General features: G+C 39.7%; 1 protein-coding gene across 6 annotated transcripts in view; it reads right to left on the bottom strand.

Moving 5' to 3' along the window:
• LOC109032298 (ras-specific guanine nucleotide-releasing factor 1) overlaps positions 1 to 18,205 on the bottom strand; it is a 71,073-nt gene that overhangs the window by 37,870 nt on the left and 14,998 nt on the right. For all 6 annotated transcript variants that reach the window (XM_019044388.2, XM_019044382.2, XM_019044366.2 and 3 more), the window contains exons 2-7: positions 12,329 to 12,604; positions 10,479 to 10,601; positions 8,572 to 8,678; positions 7,939 to 8,086; positions 5,538 to 5,800; positions 545 to 774 (exon numbers count right to left, since the gene is read on the bottom strand). In XM_019044388.2, the coding sequence (XP_018899933.1) occupies positions 545 to 774; positions 5,538 to 5,800; positions 7,939 to 8,086; positions 8,572 to 8,678; positions 10,479 to 10,601; positions 12,329 to 12,487 (1,030 nt within the window). In that variant the 5' untranslated portion in view covers positions 12,488 to 12,604. The remainder of the gene's footprint in view (positions 1 to 544; positions 775 to 5,537; positions 5,801 to 7,938; positions 8,087 to 8,571; positions 8,679 to 10,478; positions 10,602 to 12,328; positions 12,605 to 18,205) is intronic.

Consider the following 18,205-nt stretch of genomic DNA (forward strand, 5'->3'; position numbering starts at 1 on the left):
GAAAGGCTCGATCGAGTATGAGAGAAACTTCAGATTTTTGTCCATGCAGGACACATACATACACAAGAAGCGCTTTCACAGTGCTCTGTGACGTTGAGCCGCTATACAGTACAATTGGACTGCATTTTGCAATTTGGAACTATAAATTTTGGCTCTTCTAGAAAAAACTAATGTGCATAAGGAAACTACTGGCACATATGTTGTTTTTAAACCGGGCTAGAATTTATAGTTCCAAATTGCAAAATGTAGTCCAATTTAGGGGCTTGGAGGACAAAGCGCTTAAGTGCAGTTTTTGAAAAAATTGAGATATTCATGAACTCAACTAAAACTAGTTTGAAAGCATATTCTGTGAAAAATTCACGACTAAAATTTAACTTTAAAGTATCAACAAGTGAGTTTAAACTTTCTTTCTGCCGTAAGGGTTCATGCAATTTTGAAACTTTGAACACGTATTCCTTGAAATATTAAAAACTGCACTTATGCACCTTTTCCTCCGAGCCCCTCCATTGCAGGTTAACATCGCTGTATCCAATCAGCAACTTACCCAAAACCAGTGTTGGCCAACTCTCCATGCGAGAAGTCAATCCTTTCAAAAATATCTGGTGGAGGAAGAGCACCGTTTCGCTGTTGAGGAAAATCGAGTTGACGTCCTCGTGAGTGCACGGCGGTTTTTTCGAGCTGGCCGCCATTTTGAAGGGTCGCAGGAAACAAGCCACCAGAGTCTCCATCTGCTCCACGTATTCCTCCTCTGCCTCAACCATTCGGAAAACCAAACTGAAAAATCACGAAAACTCACTGTTATGGTATACTTCCAGGACACAATGCTGTCGTGCTAAGGAAGAACGTCTTATGTACATTCGAGAGTTGCCAAATTTCTCTGGATAAAACATGTATTTTTTAGGATATTATGATTATTTTTCCTTGAAATTTTCAGATATTTTAAATTAAATTGCGGGCAAAACTGTCTGAAAGATTTAAGGAAAAATGTTGACAACTTTCCCGGTAAATTTGTTATTTATTGAAGGAGAGATGGCAACGTCTGAGGGTTCATACGGAGTTCTTCCTTAGCACGGCAGAATGGGTCAGTGGCACATAGGCGGATTAAAGAAACGATCGGAACATCGAGAGAACGATTACCGTAATTTTTAGATATAAATGCCCGACAGGACAGGAGTGAACAGATTGGCCCAGATATTCCGGACCACATTTCACCAAAAACTGCTGTTTGTCAAACCGCCGTCAACACCTACCAAGCGGCGAGTAGGCCTTCGGCCATGCTCGGCAATCTTCGTAGCCAATCAGGTTGCCGCTCGCCGCCCGTAATCTCGAAGAAGGTTCGGCTCCTACAACACCCTACACTTTTCGAATTTTGGCATTCGGCCTGATTCTCTTTTCCTCTTTTCCGTAATTAATAACAATAAAAAATTCATTTAATCATTACTTAGCGGCACCTTGTCCAATTTGTGCCTAGCGCCTCTACAACTTTGCAAATTTGGACATTACCTTTTGAACATTTCATCCCTTCCCTTTGAAATTACTTTGAATAAGTACACTTCACATATCACACGGGACTTTTATCTGCATATTTACTTGGCTTTATTCGCAAAGGATCTTTTAAGAAGTAAATTCTTTCGATAACTTATTGGGGATGGTCAAGTCACCAATTAGAGCCCATCATTCCATGCCATTATTATTACAGGACTAGGTTTCTTGCCTATAATTTGATGGGCACCGTGAGAATAATAGATAACCGTATTTGATCCGTGCCTTAAAAAATGAACTGCTGGTGGCAGAACCATCTTGGTGATGTTCATTAGGAATTTTAGACTTTACTCTATCTTTTCAGCAGATGAACCTTACATGGTAACTTGTAAAGTTTTGCCTCATTTTCCTTGAGTTCTACTTAGTTTGATGCCAAAAAACAAGAAAATTCATGGAGAAACGTGCCTTAAAGGTGATAGTTCCCCCTCATACTTACTATCAGAGTTCCAACGGAAAAAATCTTGTTGTCATAGGTAAATACGGTTTCCATTGCTTCTTCAGCTGTTAATAGACAGCTATGCGGGTTTGCTGGAGAATTTGGTGACTGCTAGGATTGTTAATTAGTATCTCCGAAGCCTGGTTGTTACAGCTAAACTTAAAGCATTGGCTTCAACGCATCGCAAAACCAGAACCTTGGAGAGACCAGTGAACATCCATGAGAAAGTAAGTGAGGAGCAAGGTACCTAGCATTGTACATCCGTCTGGTTTTCACAACTACCGTTCCTAGGGATTTAGGATTCAGATTCGCACATCAACCAGTATCTCCCAATCATCTTGATATAGAGGCAGCTATGCAAGGCGCAGCCAGGTAGTCCAATGCTCAAGCCACTTAATCAACACAAATATTTTCCTAACTTACAACAAAATGACTTGTTTCTTCTCTAACAATGGAACCGGAAAATGTTACTTTGAATGCGCGAGAAACTTCTTTGGTCGAGATGAAGAAACGTAAATGAAGAAATGAGTCCGGAACATCTCGACCAGGTACAGGCCGCTTTGTTTACATTAGGAGTCTGGAGTATCTCGCCGCAATTTCACTTGAAATCACCATGAACAGATCGACGGGGTAACTGATATTTGATTTTACGAAAGGGATAAATGTTAGACGCGGACGAAAGTTCTTTTGTCGAGGTGAAGAAACGCTAACGCTGAGAAATTGAGTCTGGAACATCTCGAGGAAGTCCGCTCTGGGTACGCTTTGTTTATGTCCGGACTATGTCGCCGTTCGTTTGTTTACATTAGGAGCGAGTTTGACACCGATGACAGACTTTGGTTTTTGATGAAAATTTGGTCTGGAATATCTGGGCCAAACGCAAAAACCGACAGGACAGGGACATTACCCACAGTGGTCCTGAAGCAAAAAAAATGCGACAAAAATGTACCCAAAAACTGTTTGTAGGGGGTGAGTCTATGGTACGTGTGGAATCAAAATAAAAAAAATCAAATATTTTATTTTAAATGTAATATTTTATTTTGCATTTAAACTTAGTTTATGTTTTGGTTTATGTTGAAAAAATTTCGAGAATCACCATAAATAGACCATAAAATACACCTCTTTATTGGTAAATACATTTTAATTGAAGCGCTGAAATCTTTTTCAACGTGTATTTTACGGTTGTTTTCGTTTGTTGTTCCGTTATTATTTTTAGCTCGATTCATGTTGGTCGAATAAATATCCTCTCGTTACCCTCACTCTTCCTTTTATACACTGTTTTTAACCGAATACAATTCGCCTTCTGCTGCGTCTACAGCAATTTTTGTTACAAGTATGTTGTGCGTGCTTATTACAGTTCAATACATATTTGACTCTCTGAAGGCGTTTTAAATGCGAAAGCAATTCGCCTTCAGCTGTGTCTGCAGCAATTGTTGTTACGAATATGTTGTGCGTGCTGTGGCCAGCTAATTACATACTTGACTCTCTGAAGGCGTTTCATGTGCGCAAGTAGCGCAGTCTGTTGGAGAACCAACGAAGTAGGGTTTGAGCGATTCTTTCAATCTCACTTCTGTTGTTCTCTAACAGAGTGCGCCACTTGCGCACATAAAACGCCTTCAGGGAGTCAAGTATGTAATGCGCTGAAATAAGCACGCACATCATATTCGTAACAACAATTGCAGCAGATGCAGCTGAAGGCGAATTGCTTTCACGCATAAAACGCCTTCAGAAAGTCGAGTATGTAATTAACTAAGCAGAAGGCGAATTGTTCGGTTAAAAAAAGGTGTATGCATTTGATCAACATGAGTCGAGTGAAAATAAAAATGTGAACCGATCAACACCGATTCAGTAAACAAATAAGTAAAAAAACGGATCAAAATCAGTAGAAAACTTGCATTTACTATGAAAATTTCAAATTGCGATTTATCGAAATTAGAATCAGCCAAGATTTTGATTTTTCTTGAATTCGAGTCCACACCTACCATAGACGCACCCCCTGCAAACCGTCTTTGGGTAGATTTTGGTCGCATTTTTTTTTTGCTTCAAGACCATTGTGTACAATAGGCGGATCCAGGAAGGGGGCGGAGGGGATGCCTCTCGCGTTTGCCCGAAAAAAAGCAGGAAGAAAAAGGATAAAAGAAAGAAGGAAGGAATGTAGGAAAGAAAAGGGAGGGACTCTCATATTTCGTACATTATTATGACGAAATGGACTCAAACTGAATATTTGATCGTTTAAAAATTTGAAAAATTTCTGGGGCAAGCCCCCGAACCCTCCTTCCGCACTCCTGCCCCCATTTGAAGTGTGTGGATCCGTCGTGACAATAATTGATTGTTTTCTATGTGTTTTAATGACATAAATCGATATTGCAAGGCACGATACGCCCATGGGTAACCTAATCATGGGAAAAATCAACACTTCTCAAGCTCATTTAAAAAATCGCCTAAATGTAAGGAGAAACTAATGGCACTCACGCCGTTCGTATTATGAGCCGAAAAAAATTTAATTACTCCTAGAATAGTTTAGCACACAATGTGGCAACCTTGAGGGGTCTGTTCTATGAAAATCCACCCGCAGCGACTCATGTCCTTTGCGCTCTAATACGCCGTGAAACCCGACAGAGTGTGCTTTTTATGTTTTCCCGCTGGAGGGCGCACTCTGTTGGTTTTTTATTTTATATGCCGATGCACTATTTTCCTACAAGAGCATGAAAAAAGTATGTCCATGATGTGTAAAAAAGTGAACCGTTGCCATTGTTGCAAGTCTGTAAGTTTAAAAAGCTGCCACAACATGTTTTAACCATTCTCACTGACTAGGTGTACATTTTTTTTCTTTTTTTATAATTTACAATGGAACAAATTCATACAGACTTTTATAGACGAAGTATAAGCCTCAAAAATTGTATCAAGAAGTAATCAGATATAAATGGACCTCGTTAAGCAGAAAGTAATCGAGCCACATCAGCTATTGCCTAATTTGATTCAGTAGTTTAACTTTTCGCATGAAAAATTGCGTTGCACGCATAAAAAGATGTGCGGATTTTTGTGCAAATTTCAGTGAATTTTTTGCACTGTGCAAAGCAAATTCCTTTAAAAATTCAAAGGAATCCGCACAAACATTCTCTTCTAAAAAATTAAATTGACACGTTAACTTTGGCAAAATTGATGTGGCTTGGATTCCTTTTTTCTAAACGCGGTCCAAATATTGGTTCCACTAGGATTTTATAACGGTGAAAGGTTTCCCACTGTGTGTCGAGGAGTTGCTCTGCCGTGCTAGGGAAAAACGCGGTATGAACCTTCAGGCGTTGACAAATTTCCTTTGATAAAACACCAATTTCCCAGTAAACTTATGGATATTTTCTTTCTAATTTTTCAGATACTTTTGTTAGCAATTTCGGCTGAAGTTCCTGAAAATTTCATGGAAAAATATTCATAACTTTCCTCAAAAATGAAAATTTCATCGAAGGATATCTAGCAAATCTCAAATGTTCATACGGCGTTCTTCCTCAGCACGGAAGTGTTGCGGGATACGGGGGCGGGTAATGAGATGAAAGTGCGGGAGTACCTGTTCCTCTTCCGCATGCTCTCGGCGTGAGGGCTTTTGATGTATTGCTCGACAATTTGCTTCCAGCGGCGTCGGCAGAGCCAGCCGCGAAAAAAGCTCTGTACCTTTTTAATTTTCCATAAATCTAAGTTATCTTGATTGTCGGTGTCGGTGTTGGAGTCGGCGCTCTCGCTCGAGATTACCCTGTTGAGCCCCGGCTTGGCGCCCATCATCGCCGTGTTGTGCTTCGACAAGAGGTCCCGCTCCTTCTTCACCGCACGCAACTGCCACAAGTCAACATTCAATCAATCAATAAATATTAATACAACATCTCTCCCGTTTTAGCTAAGAGAGAAGTAAGTGCAACAATGAAGTTTCGAGAAAACGGGCTCAAAGGTATCTGACCGGAAAATTTTATTGAAAGAAACCTCCGTTCTTCGTCTGGTAAGTCATTACGCCTTCACTCGGGTGCGTATGCAACACGGACTTCCATGGAGCCCGAATAGTTGCATCCGCAGGCGTTATGATAAAATACGTTTCGTTTTCGTGGCATTATATAATAACTGAGAACTCTTTGCTCGTTTCTCTCACACCTTACCTAAACTCCAGTGTTCCCTAATCTGCCGTAATAGCGAAGAGAGCAGTAGGTGAAACAATAAAGTTTGAGAAAACGGGCTCAGAAGTATCTGACCGGAAAATGTTATTGAAAGAAACCTCCGTTCTTCGTCAAATCGCCACTGATCGTCCGAAAGACTCGTACAAATCGTTTGGACGATTAAAAATCGACTTATTTTATTTCAGTTACATAAAAAGGGTATTTTTCATTTTCAGGCTAGGTTATTGTTAGGCGAGACAGCCGTAAGTGTTATCTTCTGCATGCTTATAAAAGAGGAAAAAAAAACCAAGAAGCACGCAATCTTTAGTTTCAACCCATTTGTACATCGATCTTTTAGAGTCAAATGCGTCAAATGTTGAGCGTTTCGTTGCGCGTACACCTCGCTGTAGCACAATAAAAGCACAAAATATAAAAGAAAAAATTAAAGTGCTTTGGAAATCATTAAATTTAACACGGAACCACCAATATTTAAAAACACGCATTCTACTATTATTCTCCTTTGATAAATTGATACATATTTTTTCCCCATTAATTTAAATGAGAATAATGAATGCAGAGTGTGCTTACATTTCAAAATCATGAGTTAAAAAACGCTGACTATGCGAGTATAAATATTAAAGCCGAACAGAGCGGAGCGGCGTGCTGCCAGCGCAAGAGGCTCACTGACGCCTACAAACCTAAGTGGATACTCCACGCATTGCACAATGCTTGAAGTATCCACTTAGGTTTGTAGGCGCCAATGCGCGTTCCGCGCTGGCCGCTCGCCCGCCTTGCGGCGGCGCCTGAAGCAACTATTTCACAACAGAGGTGTTGCACAGTATTATACGAAATTGAACGTATAAAGAATGACAGGCATCCTTCAAAAGTACAGATCTTTCCTCGCAAAATAAATCAAGATACTTATCGTACACAGGAAAAATCTAAGAGCCTTTAGCTGAGGCAAATATGGAGGTTCATCCGGTTCAGGTATAACAAGGTGGGAATTTCTTAAAAGATAATTAAGTCCTGTTACGCCAAAGAGGTGTAGAGAGTTTTTGTGAATTTTGTCTCATAAAATTGACGCTCCCCCATTTTCACCAAAACTCTCAACTATGTATTATTCTCCGTTGGACCAAACAGACAAAACAAAAAAACAAGCAAACCCTCATTCTTCCAAGATATTAAATATTTTCATCAAAAAACGTCGTGAGCAATTGTCGTTTGTATTTACATGTGGGCCGATTAACTTTGGGTCTCAACAGGCACGTGGATCAAAACTCCCGTGCCGAAAAAACGCGTGGACGTAAATTACTGGAAAAAAGAGTTGCGCGGACAAAAAATCGTTGATGAAATGTCCTATAACCTTTGATACAATTAAGGTGCATTTTACTGTTTTAGCTATTTCCGTAATTTCATCTTAAAGAGCAGATTAGACAAATTTTGAGGGAGACTCGATTTCAAAAAGTTGACCCTTACTGCTCTCCTCGCTACAATGGCAGATCTATCGGGTAGCTAAATAAACACAAGAAAATGGGTAATCTAGACTAAAAAACAACAAGCGTTTCCAGGTGGTTAGAACCCTCTCCTTGACCAGCTGGCTGATTGTTGAAATATGTAGACAAAGCTATAGACAGAAAAGACAAAAAAGGATATGGAAGGATCCTGTTGGTGGAAACGGGTGGTTACCATGGACAAAGGAGGAACGTAATAGACTAACTAACGGCAACTCACGAGAGACTTTAGTCCATCATTTTCGCACATTGCTCTAGGGTAGCTACGATATTTTAAAAGAAGTTTTTTTTGGAAAAGAATGGGCCAATGACGTACCTCGGCTTTGAGCTCCTTGTTTTCCAGTTGAATTTCTTCGCACTGAACGTAAAACTGCCATTTCTCCGTTTTCTCACTTTCGACGATTTGGAGAAGATGTAAGTGTTTCTGCTCCAACTCTTCCTTCTCTTGTAACAGTTTGTTAAAACTGCGGGGATGAAAAAAATGTGGGTGTCAGTCAGATTTAAAATGACTTAATTATTTTCAGACTGAATCAAAACTGACTTAAAACATTCTCACTGTTAATATTGCATTTGTAAAATATTTAAATAGCTACTATGGTAGCTAAATCAGCATTTAGGGCTGACTGCATAAATGTACAATCATAAAAACGCAGCATTATCATTTCTCTCATTTTGAGTATGGTGAAATTTTCATCCGCCACATATATATGTGCGAAAATGCGCGTGCATGTTTTTACTTTTGCCCTTTCCTGAGAATTTACTGAAATCGATTTAAAATTGACAAATATTGGAGCCACATTATTGAAACATCTTATTTAATGTCTCCAAAAGTACGTGATTTGAAAGTATCGGTACATCCACTCGCGAATGCTCGCTTTTATCTCTCATAAACACTGAAAAAAATCAAGTCTCAATCTATACCGTACTACATAAATTGAAATTGTAATACCTGGCCGCCTCAATAGCTTGTATCCATGTCTTACAGTCCGACTCTGTGGAAGCCCTCAGTTCGTAGTGCCTTTGATTGTCTGCGCGGTAAGACACCGAAAAAATGAGCTGAAACCAATTGGAAGCTAATGAAAAATCGGTTGGTTTTTTTTTCTTTCTTTGAGTTGCTAATCATAGTTGCGAAAGCACCGCTTCAAAATGAACGTATGCCACTATTACTTTTTTTTTTTTTTAAAAAAAAAACCGTATTTACACCTTAATCTTAATCCAAGGGTTCCATTTCTTCGTCAATATTTACTTCCCGTGCGCAGCGAAAATACTTTTACAAGAAGCCCGTCAACGGTCTGTTCTGTTTTTGCTAAGGAAGAACGACGTATGCGCATTCGAGAGTTGCCAAATTTCCTCCGGTAAACAGATAATTTTCAGGAGAGTTATGATTATTTTCCCTTTAAATCTTCAGATACTATAGATTCAATTGTGATTGAAATCCAGTAAAAAATTGGTCGGAAAATATCCACAAGTTTTCCAGGAATTTCGAACTATATCGAAGAAAATTTGGCGACATTTGAAGGCTCATATACGGCGTTCTTCCTTGGCACCGCAGTGTTCGAGTCCTCATATTACAGAGGCTCAGGATTCTACGGACTGAGGTTGCATATTTCTGTAATTGAAGGGGTTTCATGTGCGCTTGAGCTCCACAGTATAGTCGAATGCCACTGTACTCCAGCTCTCCTTTTCAGTAGACAGATGGAGGGAGTAGATAGAATTGAAAGGAATGTAACTCGCGCTCTCTGCAGCCTTCATAAGGAATGAAAATATGAGGTATACATTTTAGCCTCTTACATTAGGTTTCCTTCCGTTTCTTACTTTATGGTTTTCATGAAATACAATCGATGCCTCAATAAATCATGTTTATGTGAATTTTTCTGTACCTATACTATAAACTATTGAATTTTTTTACTCTCAAACTGAGCGGGATTTTTTTCCATATTATGATAACACAAATTCTCCATACTTGACAAGAAATCGATAGATATACGAGTCAACAACCTGTTGATAAAAGTTCAAGTTATTTCTTGCCCCCTTGAGGCGCGAAGAAGTGACGGAACGTGTCTTCAATGCCATGGAGCATGCATCAAGAATTTTGAAACACTCCGATTATCGATTGATAAATCGATACCTTTCGATTACCGACCTGTGCCAGCTATGCTAAATTACAGTTTTCAGTGATCATTTGGTATGAGTTATTTTTTCCGATTAACAATCGGGTGGGTTATTTCGATTGATCGAGACAATCGATTGTCACTGGAGACACCGACGACTATCAACATCCCACCGCTGTAAGGTGGCAAAAAAATTATTTGTGTCCATCCTCGAGAAAAGGAGCCATATTTTACAAGAGCTCAACACTAAATCACTAATTGCGAAGTGTAGAAAAATGTTTTACGACCATTCCAAGACAATTAAAGTCCGCCCAAAAACTTCACAATGCACGGCAATTGCCGGTCAAATGAAAAATCAAACAAAATCAACCAAAAATGAAGAAGAAAAAAGACCTATTTTAATCATGAATCCAATATATAATATAGGTCTATGTAAATGAACCATATTAAATAAGTAAAATAAGGAGGAAAATCGATTTAGAATTCACATCCTCCATATTTATTGCAAAAATTCCCGAACTACAGTGCAGCTTTATGCCCTCTCCGGGCATAAAATGCACTAAACAGCGGGCAATTAACTCAAAAGCACCTATTTTTGAAGGGGGACATATAGTGCAAATGTTATTTCTAAGATGAGTAAGAAGGAGTGGTTCCTCGTTGAAAAATTTAGTTTATTTTCTCTGCTCTTTTTGAATTATTGCTGAGTACAGACGACTACTCGACTTAAGACTGGTCGTTTGCTTACCTGCTTGTCAGAAATTTGCTTGCCTTTGTCCGTGCTGATTTGTTTCTGACAATAACAGCCCTCTAATAGAATTATGCCCGCAGGCCTTTCACTAGCCTCGTTATCATAATAGAATAACAGGTTCTGAAACGAAAGAGCAAACAAAATTAAGCGTTTGAATGTTGATCTCATCGAACAACAATCAAATTTTAGCCAGGTCATTGTAGTTTAAGCACTATGGTCTTTTTTGCTTCTGAGTAGACGTCCTCTATTATTGATATTTTTCGAATGAACTGGGTGAATAAGTAAATGAATAAATCAGTGAATTAATAATGTATGCTACAGAGTATTTGGAGTGTATATGGTAGGTACTAATTGATTGAGTATTTAATTTCAATGACTTTATCGCTTTGTTATTTCACTGTCCATCACTCGAATCAACACGGGAATTAGTGTTTCGATTGGCTGAAATACAAACTGAAGAAAATGATTTGACAGCAATCAAGTTATTAATCAATTATAATTGAAGACTGGGGTAGGGTCAATCTCCGAAGACGTCCTTTCCTCTCTCTCCAAAGCACCAACTAGTTGCTCGGGAGAGAAAACATTTCTCTGATCGTAAGCAAATACTCGATGCAGAGGAGAAAAATCTTTTGTTCTTTAGTTTTGATAAGTCAAAACGCCTTCACTCCGGTGCGTATGCAACACGGACTTCCATGGAGCCCGAATAGTTGCATCCGCAGGCGTTATGATAAAACACGTTTCGTTTTCGTGGCATGAGATACTGACTGAGGACTCTTTGCTCGTTTCTCTCACACCTTACCTTAACTCCAGTGTTTCCTAATCTGCCGTGACAGCGAAGAGAGCAGTAGGTGCAAATATGAAGTTTTGAGAAAACGGCCTCAGAAGCTTCTGACCGGAAATTTTTATTGAAAGAAGCCTCCGTTCTTTGTCAAATTGCCACTGATCGTCCGAAAGACTCCTATAAATCGTTTGAATGATAAAAAATCGACTTATTTTTTCTCAATTACATGAAAAGGGTATTTTTCATTTTCATGCTAGGTTATTGTTAGGCAAGACAGCCGTAAGTGCTATCTTCTCCATGCTTTTGTGGTTGCGTTTTGGACACACAAGAAACACATTTTCAGGTCAGAAATTGTTAGAGGAGGGCAGTGCTTTACTTGAAAGCTGTTTTTATTGGCTCTTTGGAGGAATATTGTCACTTACTATACTGTCTTCCCTAAAACTACGTCATTTTTTTAGCACTAACGGCTTTCTCATATGTCTCGTTTTGATACACATCATATGAATATTGCTGTTTTAGCAATTTCAGTGATTTCATCTAAAAGAGTTTAGACGAATTTCAAGGAAATCACGATTTCGAAAATTTGACACATACTGCTCTCTTTGCTATCCCGGCAGTAATGTAAACGATGACCAATTTGCACGGAGAAAAAACCTCGTGCGTAGGACCCGAAGTTTAGGTCATGTGGATCTCTGAAGTTTTCTGATTGAGCATCTGAACACTTTAGGTCTAGCTGTCGAGGTTCGGATCAAACATCTGAAACTCCAGTTCTTACATCCGAAGTACCTCAGATGTGAGAACCGAAGTTTTTCGGATGTGAGAACCGAAGTTGTTCGAATGTGAAAACCGAAGTACTTCAGATTTAAGAACTGAAGTTTCAGACGTGGGATCCAAACCTCAGCAGCTGGACCTGAAGTGTTCAGATGCTCAATCCGAAAACTTCAGAGATCCATATGACCTAAACTTCGGGTCCCACGCACGAAGTTTTTTTCTCGGTGTGAATGGCGTCATTGCCAATTTTGTGAGAAATGCATTGATGATTTTGATCAAAATTTCGCTGGCTGACCTGATAGAGGACGAACCAGCGGAGCTGCCAGCGGGTGTTGTTGGCGGTGCGCTTGTAGAGGTGTCCTTGGAGGGAGTTGTCGAGGCGCGCCTTGTCGGCCAGCATGAGGAGTTGACTCTCGTTGACGCGGATGCCCCGCTGGATCTTCGGGCTCAGCATCCCGCCTCGTCCTCGTACCGCGCCTACGTCATCCCGCTCCACCTCCTCCTCAGCCGCCGCCCCGCCCCCTCTCCCTCTCACCCGCGCCCATCGCCCCTCTCGCTTTTGCTTTTCACCCTGAAAAACACAAAAAAAAGAAAGATGAATACCAAATCTGCTAAAGCATAAACACCGAGAAAAAAGATTGGTAGAGTTTACCATTCCGTCACGTTTTATTTCATACAGCGTCAATTCAGAGTCAATTCTGCCAGACGGACGGTAAACGTTACCATATACTGGTACGGGTAACCATTCCTCTGGCAGAATCGACTTGAAGATTGGTAGAATTTACCATTTCTTCACGCTGTATTTCGCACGGCGTCAATTTAGAGTCAATTCTACCAGACGAACGGTAAACATTACTATATACTGGTACGGGTAACCATTACACATCACATACGAGGGCTCCAGCTAAAAGACACCCCATGATACCGCTGCCAAAAATTGTAAAATCACAAACCAGTTTTTCAGAGAATCATGCTCTTTGAAAGAAATTTGGGACGATTGTATGATATTGCTCTGCTTCAAAGTGGAACACGTTTAGCAGAAAGGAACCAAGCCACATCAGCTATTGCCAAATCTTGACTGGGAAATTTAATTCTTTACAAGAGAACGTTTGTGCCAGAGACAAGTTTGTGCGGATCCCTTTGAATATTTTTAAAGAATCCGCCTCGTAGTAAGAATTCTCTGAAATTTACATACATATCCGCATAATCGTTTTCATGTAAAAAATTAGATTGCCCAATGGAATTTGACAATAGCTGAAGTGGCTTGGTTCCTTTCTGCTTAACGCGGTCCAAGTATTTTTAGGGGACTACGGTTTACAATGAACAAATGGAAATATGCCGTCTTTTTCAACAGAGACACCCAAACATAATCAGCAACAAAAACGAACAAATTCCAATTTTATACGGAAGTGCCTCCGTGAACACATTTTGATCATTCCAATCTTACAGTATAGGTTGCGCGACTGCAAAACAAGGGCGAAGCAAGCCCCGGATATGACAAAACGCACCTAAAATAAAAGCACCGAACGGTGACTGAACACGAAAGTTTTTAGCGGAAGTTGAAATGACGTTGTTTCGTAGAATAAAGGCAGCTCGAGAAAAGGGAGAAACGGAATGAAACGAGACCAACGTTTGAGAAACTTTAAAAAGAAGTCAGGGCGAGATCGCTTAGCTTTTCTTTGTGCATCGTGGAAAGAATGCAAGAGTCCAGTGCAAAAGGTAAAATATATATACAGCGACACGTTTTCAATTCCTTTCGATGTTGTAAAAGGCAAGGGTGAAAACGAAACCTTCCGTAATCCACCCACCGTATGAGAGTCAGCCATGGCCATGCTGCCGTGCTAAGGAAGAACGCCGTATGAGCCTTCAGACATTGCCAAGTTTCCTTCGATAAAAACCGAATTTCCTGGGAAAATTGCGAATATTATTTACCAAAAATTTCGGACATTTTTGTACGTAATTTAATCTAAAATATCAGAAATATTTCAAGGAAAAATTTGCATGAATGTTATCAAAAATACATGTTTTATCAAGGGTGATTTGGCAACTCTGGAAGATTCATACTGCGTTTTTCCTCAGCATGGCAGCATGAGCGACGGGCTTGCAAAAAATCACCCCGACTTGTCTTCAAATCTGAACCACTAATGAACGGAAATTACTTTAATCCATTAGCTACGCTGAAATACATACTCAGAGAACAAAGATACTAGTTCATACCAGTGGCGCGGCGTGCTTTGCGATACATCGATTGATCTGCCACTTAAACCTGTGGGAAAGGATCGATAAACAGGGTAGGGTGTTCGTTACGAAAACCGAGTTTATCGAATTCATAGTTTGTATTAATAATCGATTATCTACAATAGTTTCAATTAGGGAAATATCGATAATCGATTATTCAAGTCTCGCCACTGGTTCACTCCGAGGTGGTGGGAATATTTCAGTGAATCATTCATCCAATATTTTCATCAAATATATTTTAGACTGCCACTAGAACAAAGAGGCAAAATGAAATTTTACGGACTGTAATTTCATTTCACTGAAAAGTGAAATTTTACACTCCGTAAAATTTCAACAAAATTTCTGGGGCTGCGTATGCAACCCGCAAAAAGTATCCGAGAGTTCGTCGAGGAACTTCGAAATTAGACTCCGTTGGATGTCCGTGTTGCATCTGAAAAACTGAAGGCGCGATGGCACGAGGGTTGAACTCATCGCTCTGTGCTTCCAATGAGGTGTCGTTCAGATTCAGGGGGAAAGTTGAAAAACGAGGCTCAAGTATATATGTACTTCACATCTTCGACCGTGTTGCCGATCTCCTTCGGATCTTTTTTTTTCACTTTGAAGTCTGATTCTTTATGTGTCTGTAGACCTACATAAAAAGCTCGTTTGTGTTCTAGCTCCGTGCAACCCGCGATGCTCATGTTTTTAGCAAACCCCGGGTTAATGTGACCCGCCTTTGACGCAAAGTTAAAGTCTTTTATCAGTATTGCCTGGCACAATAAGAGGAAAATGTCCTGTCGGATTGTGAGACGAGTCAAACTGTAATACAGGGTTATTCAAAAGTCACGCACCACTGGTCATAACTTCAGTTCTAATAATTCTATCGATATGCGGTTTAAGACGCTTTTCCTCATACCGAGGGGGAACTTTTTTAGGTACTTTCAAGTTTTTGATTCCCTCGGGGGGAGAGGTGCGGGGGGCAACTCAAAAATTTCAAATAGCCATTCCCCCTCAAGGCCAGTGGTGCGTGACTTTTGAATAACCCTGTATAGTCGCTGAAGCCCTCTTTACGATTGAGACATGTATTTATGAAAATCGATATCATGAATGACCGCCTGCAAGGAGATACTTGGAAGCATTCGAAGTGGATCCTCGCAAGACTACTCTTGAAAAATGTCTCCTTTATTCTTTCAAATAAAATAATATGGATAGTTTTCCTATTATGAACCAATGCCTCTCTCACTCCTCCCGAAAACAAAGAGAGAGAAAAAAAAGATCTATGCTGCCGTCCACAGCAAAACGCCGTAACTCCACCCAAAATTTGTTCCCTTTTTCCAGCTCGTACTGCTCTTTTACAAGAAAATTCAATTGCAACGAGGCTAATTTTTTTCATTTTTAGTTTCTAATGGCGCGGCGGAGTTGTATTGAAAAAATGAAGGATGAATATTCGTTGGATTTTTTGTAAAACATGATTTTGTCAGAAAAAAAATGAAAAAAAAGTCGAGTGGAGGTACGACGTTTTTCCATTAAACGGCAGTATATCGACGGTGAAACTACAAAACCACGTATCTCGTTTGCGGTGTTTAAAAATCTACGCTCACATTTTATTTTTTTGAAGTAGACCAAATCAATATCATTCCTTGAAATTTTCACAGAATTTTTTCCGCACGAAGAGGAAAAATCACAGAAATTTTCAAGACTGGACGTTAAGTAGTTTTTCATTTAAAAAATAAAGTATGACAGGAAGTCTGCGACGTCGCAAACCGAGATACGTGGTTTGGTAGTTTCACCGTCGATATGTAGAGATATCAAAGCTTTATACTAAATTTTTCCAGAGTTAGATCTCACAATTTTTCAGATTTAGATCTTGCAGGATCCTAGACAAAATTTCTCCAAACAGCCATTCCAAAAATTCCCTTTTTTGGCTCCCCTTCAACCCCCCCCCCCCCCTCAAAAAAGCTTTACCCAGGTCCAAGCCCTTTCACATCAAATAGCGACTACATCGAACGCCCCGCCGTTCTCTAAAAATCTACCTTGATTTTGCGATGTGGGAAGGGGGGGGGGGTAAAAATTATGTCAGGTGATCAATGAACTGAAAAGACGCATCATTCAATGTTGGGGAAAAATGGACGTTAATACCGTTTATGTGTTGATTCCATCAGCGAATATATAGCCTCCTCCTGGGCGAAATGAGCATACTTATTTATGATGGTAATTTATTCCCGGGCCATAACACAATCTCTGCGCTCACGTTTGCTTTTCGGGAACAGTTCAATGGGTTTACGCGGAAAGAAAACACAGGCTGCTCGCATCATTGTGTTGTTCCGTTATCAAATTTCCTCCCTTCCCTCGTGAAACAGATAAGCTTGACACCGTCTCCCCTCAGGTTATAATCTCCGCGTTGAAAAACCCTGCCCGTCGGAAAAAAAGAGCCTGTCTTGAAAGGAGAATATTCCGAAGTTGGAAGTTGTACATCGAATCGTCCGCCCTCTGACGCAAGGACGTATCTCATTTTCCACGTGAATCCCGTTTTACATATAAATCCATGCTCTCTGGGGCTCATGCGGGAACCAAGATACGCCCTTACATCATAGACGTGATGATATCGACAACAAGGCGTGCACAAAATTAAGCACCACAGAATATGTTTCTTTATCCAAATTAAACGGAGAATGCAATGGACGTATTCAAACTTTCCAAATACAGCCCATAAATTAAAAACATGTGGTTTTTATCTACGGAAATTCAAACTTCCCGCTTACAAAAAAAACTAGAGTCTACTTGAGTCGGATCGAGCACTAAAGTAATTTCGGTTTATTTCACGATGGAACAATTTTTAAGTGCACTGCTAACTTTTTTTTGACAAGAATTGATGTACTTTCGATCAGGGTAATGATTGTGAAACCTATAACGCACTATTATTTTCCGATCATACAGGTTGATTTCAATGCGTAATTTAGTTTACCTACTTTGATCCAAGTAATTCGTGAGTGGGAAGTTTGAATTCACTGTATAAAAGCTAAGTACTGCAATAATGAAAATTATGGTTTTAACCTTTTGCTCGGCGTTCTTAAGAGAATTAGATGGTGTCCGGTAACGGAAACCGAAAATTAATTCTCTTTTACTTTTTTTAAAACAATTTTTGGGTGCATTCAACAATTTTAGTTTCCATCCTAAGAGACATTTTATCCTGCTGTGTCACATATAATGACACTGTCCAGTTTTCAAATCGACTGACTCATCTGTAAAGCATTTGCATAGGGGGATAAGACAGCGTTGCCAACCAAAATACAATAAAATGTCTATATTTTAATTGGGTTTAAATCGAGAACAGTGTCAATTTTTCAAAACTGGCTGGCAGCTGTGTTGCCAAATTAAGATTATCTGTTCTGCTTTATACACTTAAGACCTTACCTCTACACGGTCACATTTGTTCAGAGACAAACTGAGACCTTCCACTACCCTTTTTGTGGAATTTTTTTCTTTTGAGGATTCAACAATGCGACGTTTCACAGTCGGAGGGTTGTAACTGCATTCCAACGATGACAATTTTCCTTTCAAAATGTTCTAGTTTCCTCGGAAACTTTTGAAATGTATTCTTTAAGAATTTCGCGGGGTTTTCCACGGATAATAATTAACAAAAATAAAAAAACTTTGGATGGGAATTGTGCCATAATTTTCGTGTGGAAACAGCGATTGAGTAGTTATATTTTACAACAATGGAATGGAGATACCCTCTCTCGTCTGGAAAACGACGAAGTATAAGGTTGCAACGGTCGATCCTTTTTTTTCGGCTATTGACCTACTTACTAGGTAAATGATGAGCTTCGAGTGGAGTAATGAGTCAAACAAATTTTCCAAACTTCGGTTTGTTTACAAAACGAAATACGCAACACACTCTGTTAAACATCCACCTCCTAGGTAAGTCAACAGTCGAGTGTTGGAGTCCCGAGAG

The sequence above is a fragment of the Bemisia tabaci genome, chromosome 5 (assembly GCF_918797505.1).
Source record: "Bemisia tabaci chromosome 5, PGI_BMITA_v3".
Taxonomy (NCBI): Eukaryota; Metazoa; Arthropoda; class Insecta; order Hemiptera; family Aleyrodidae; genus Bemisia; species Bemisia tabaci.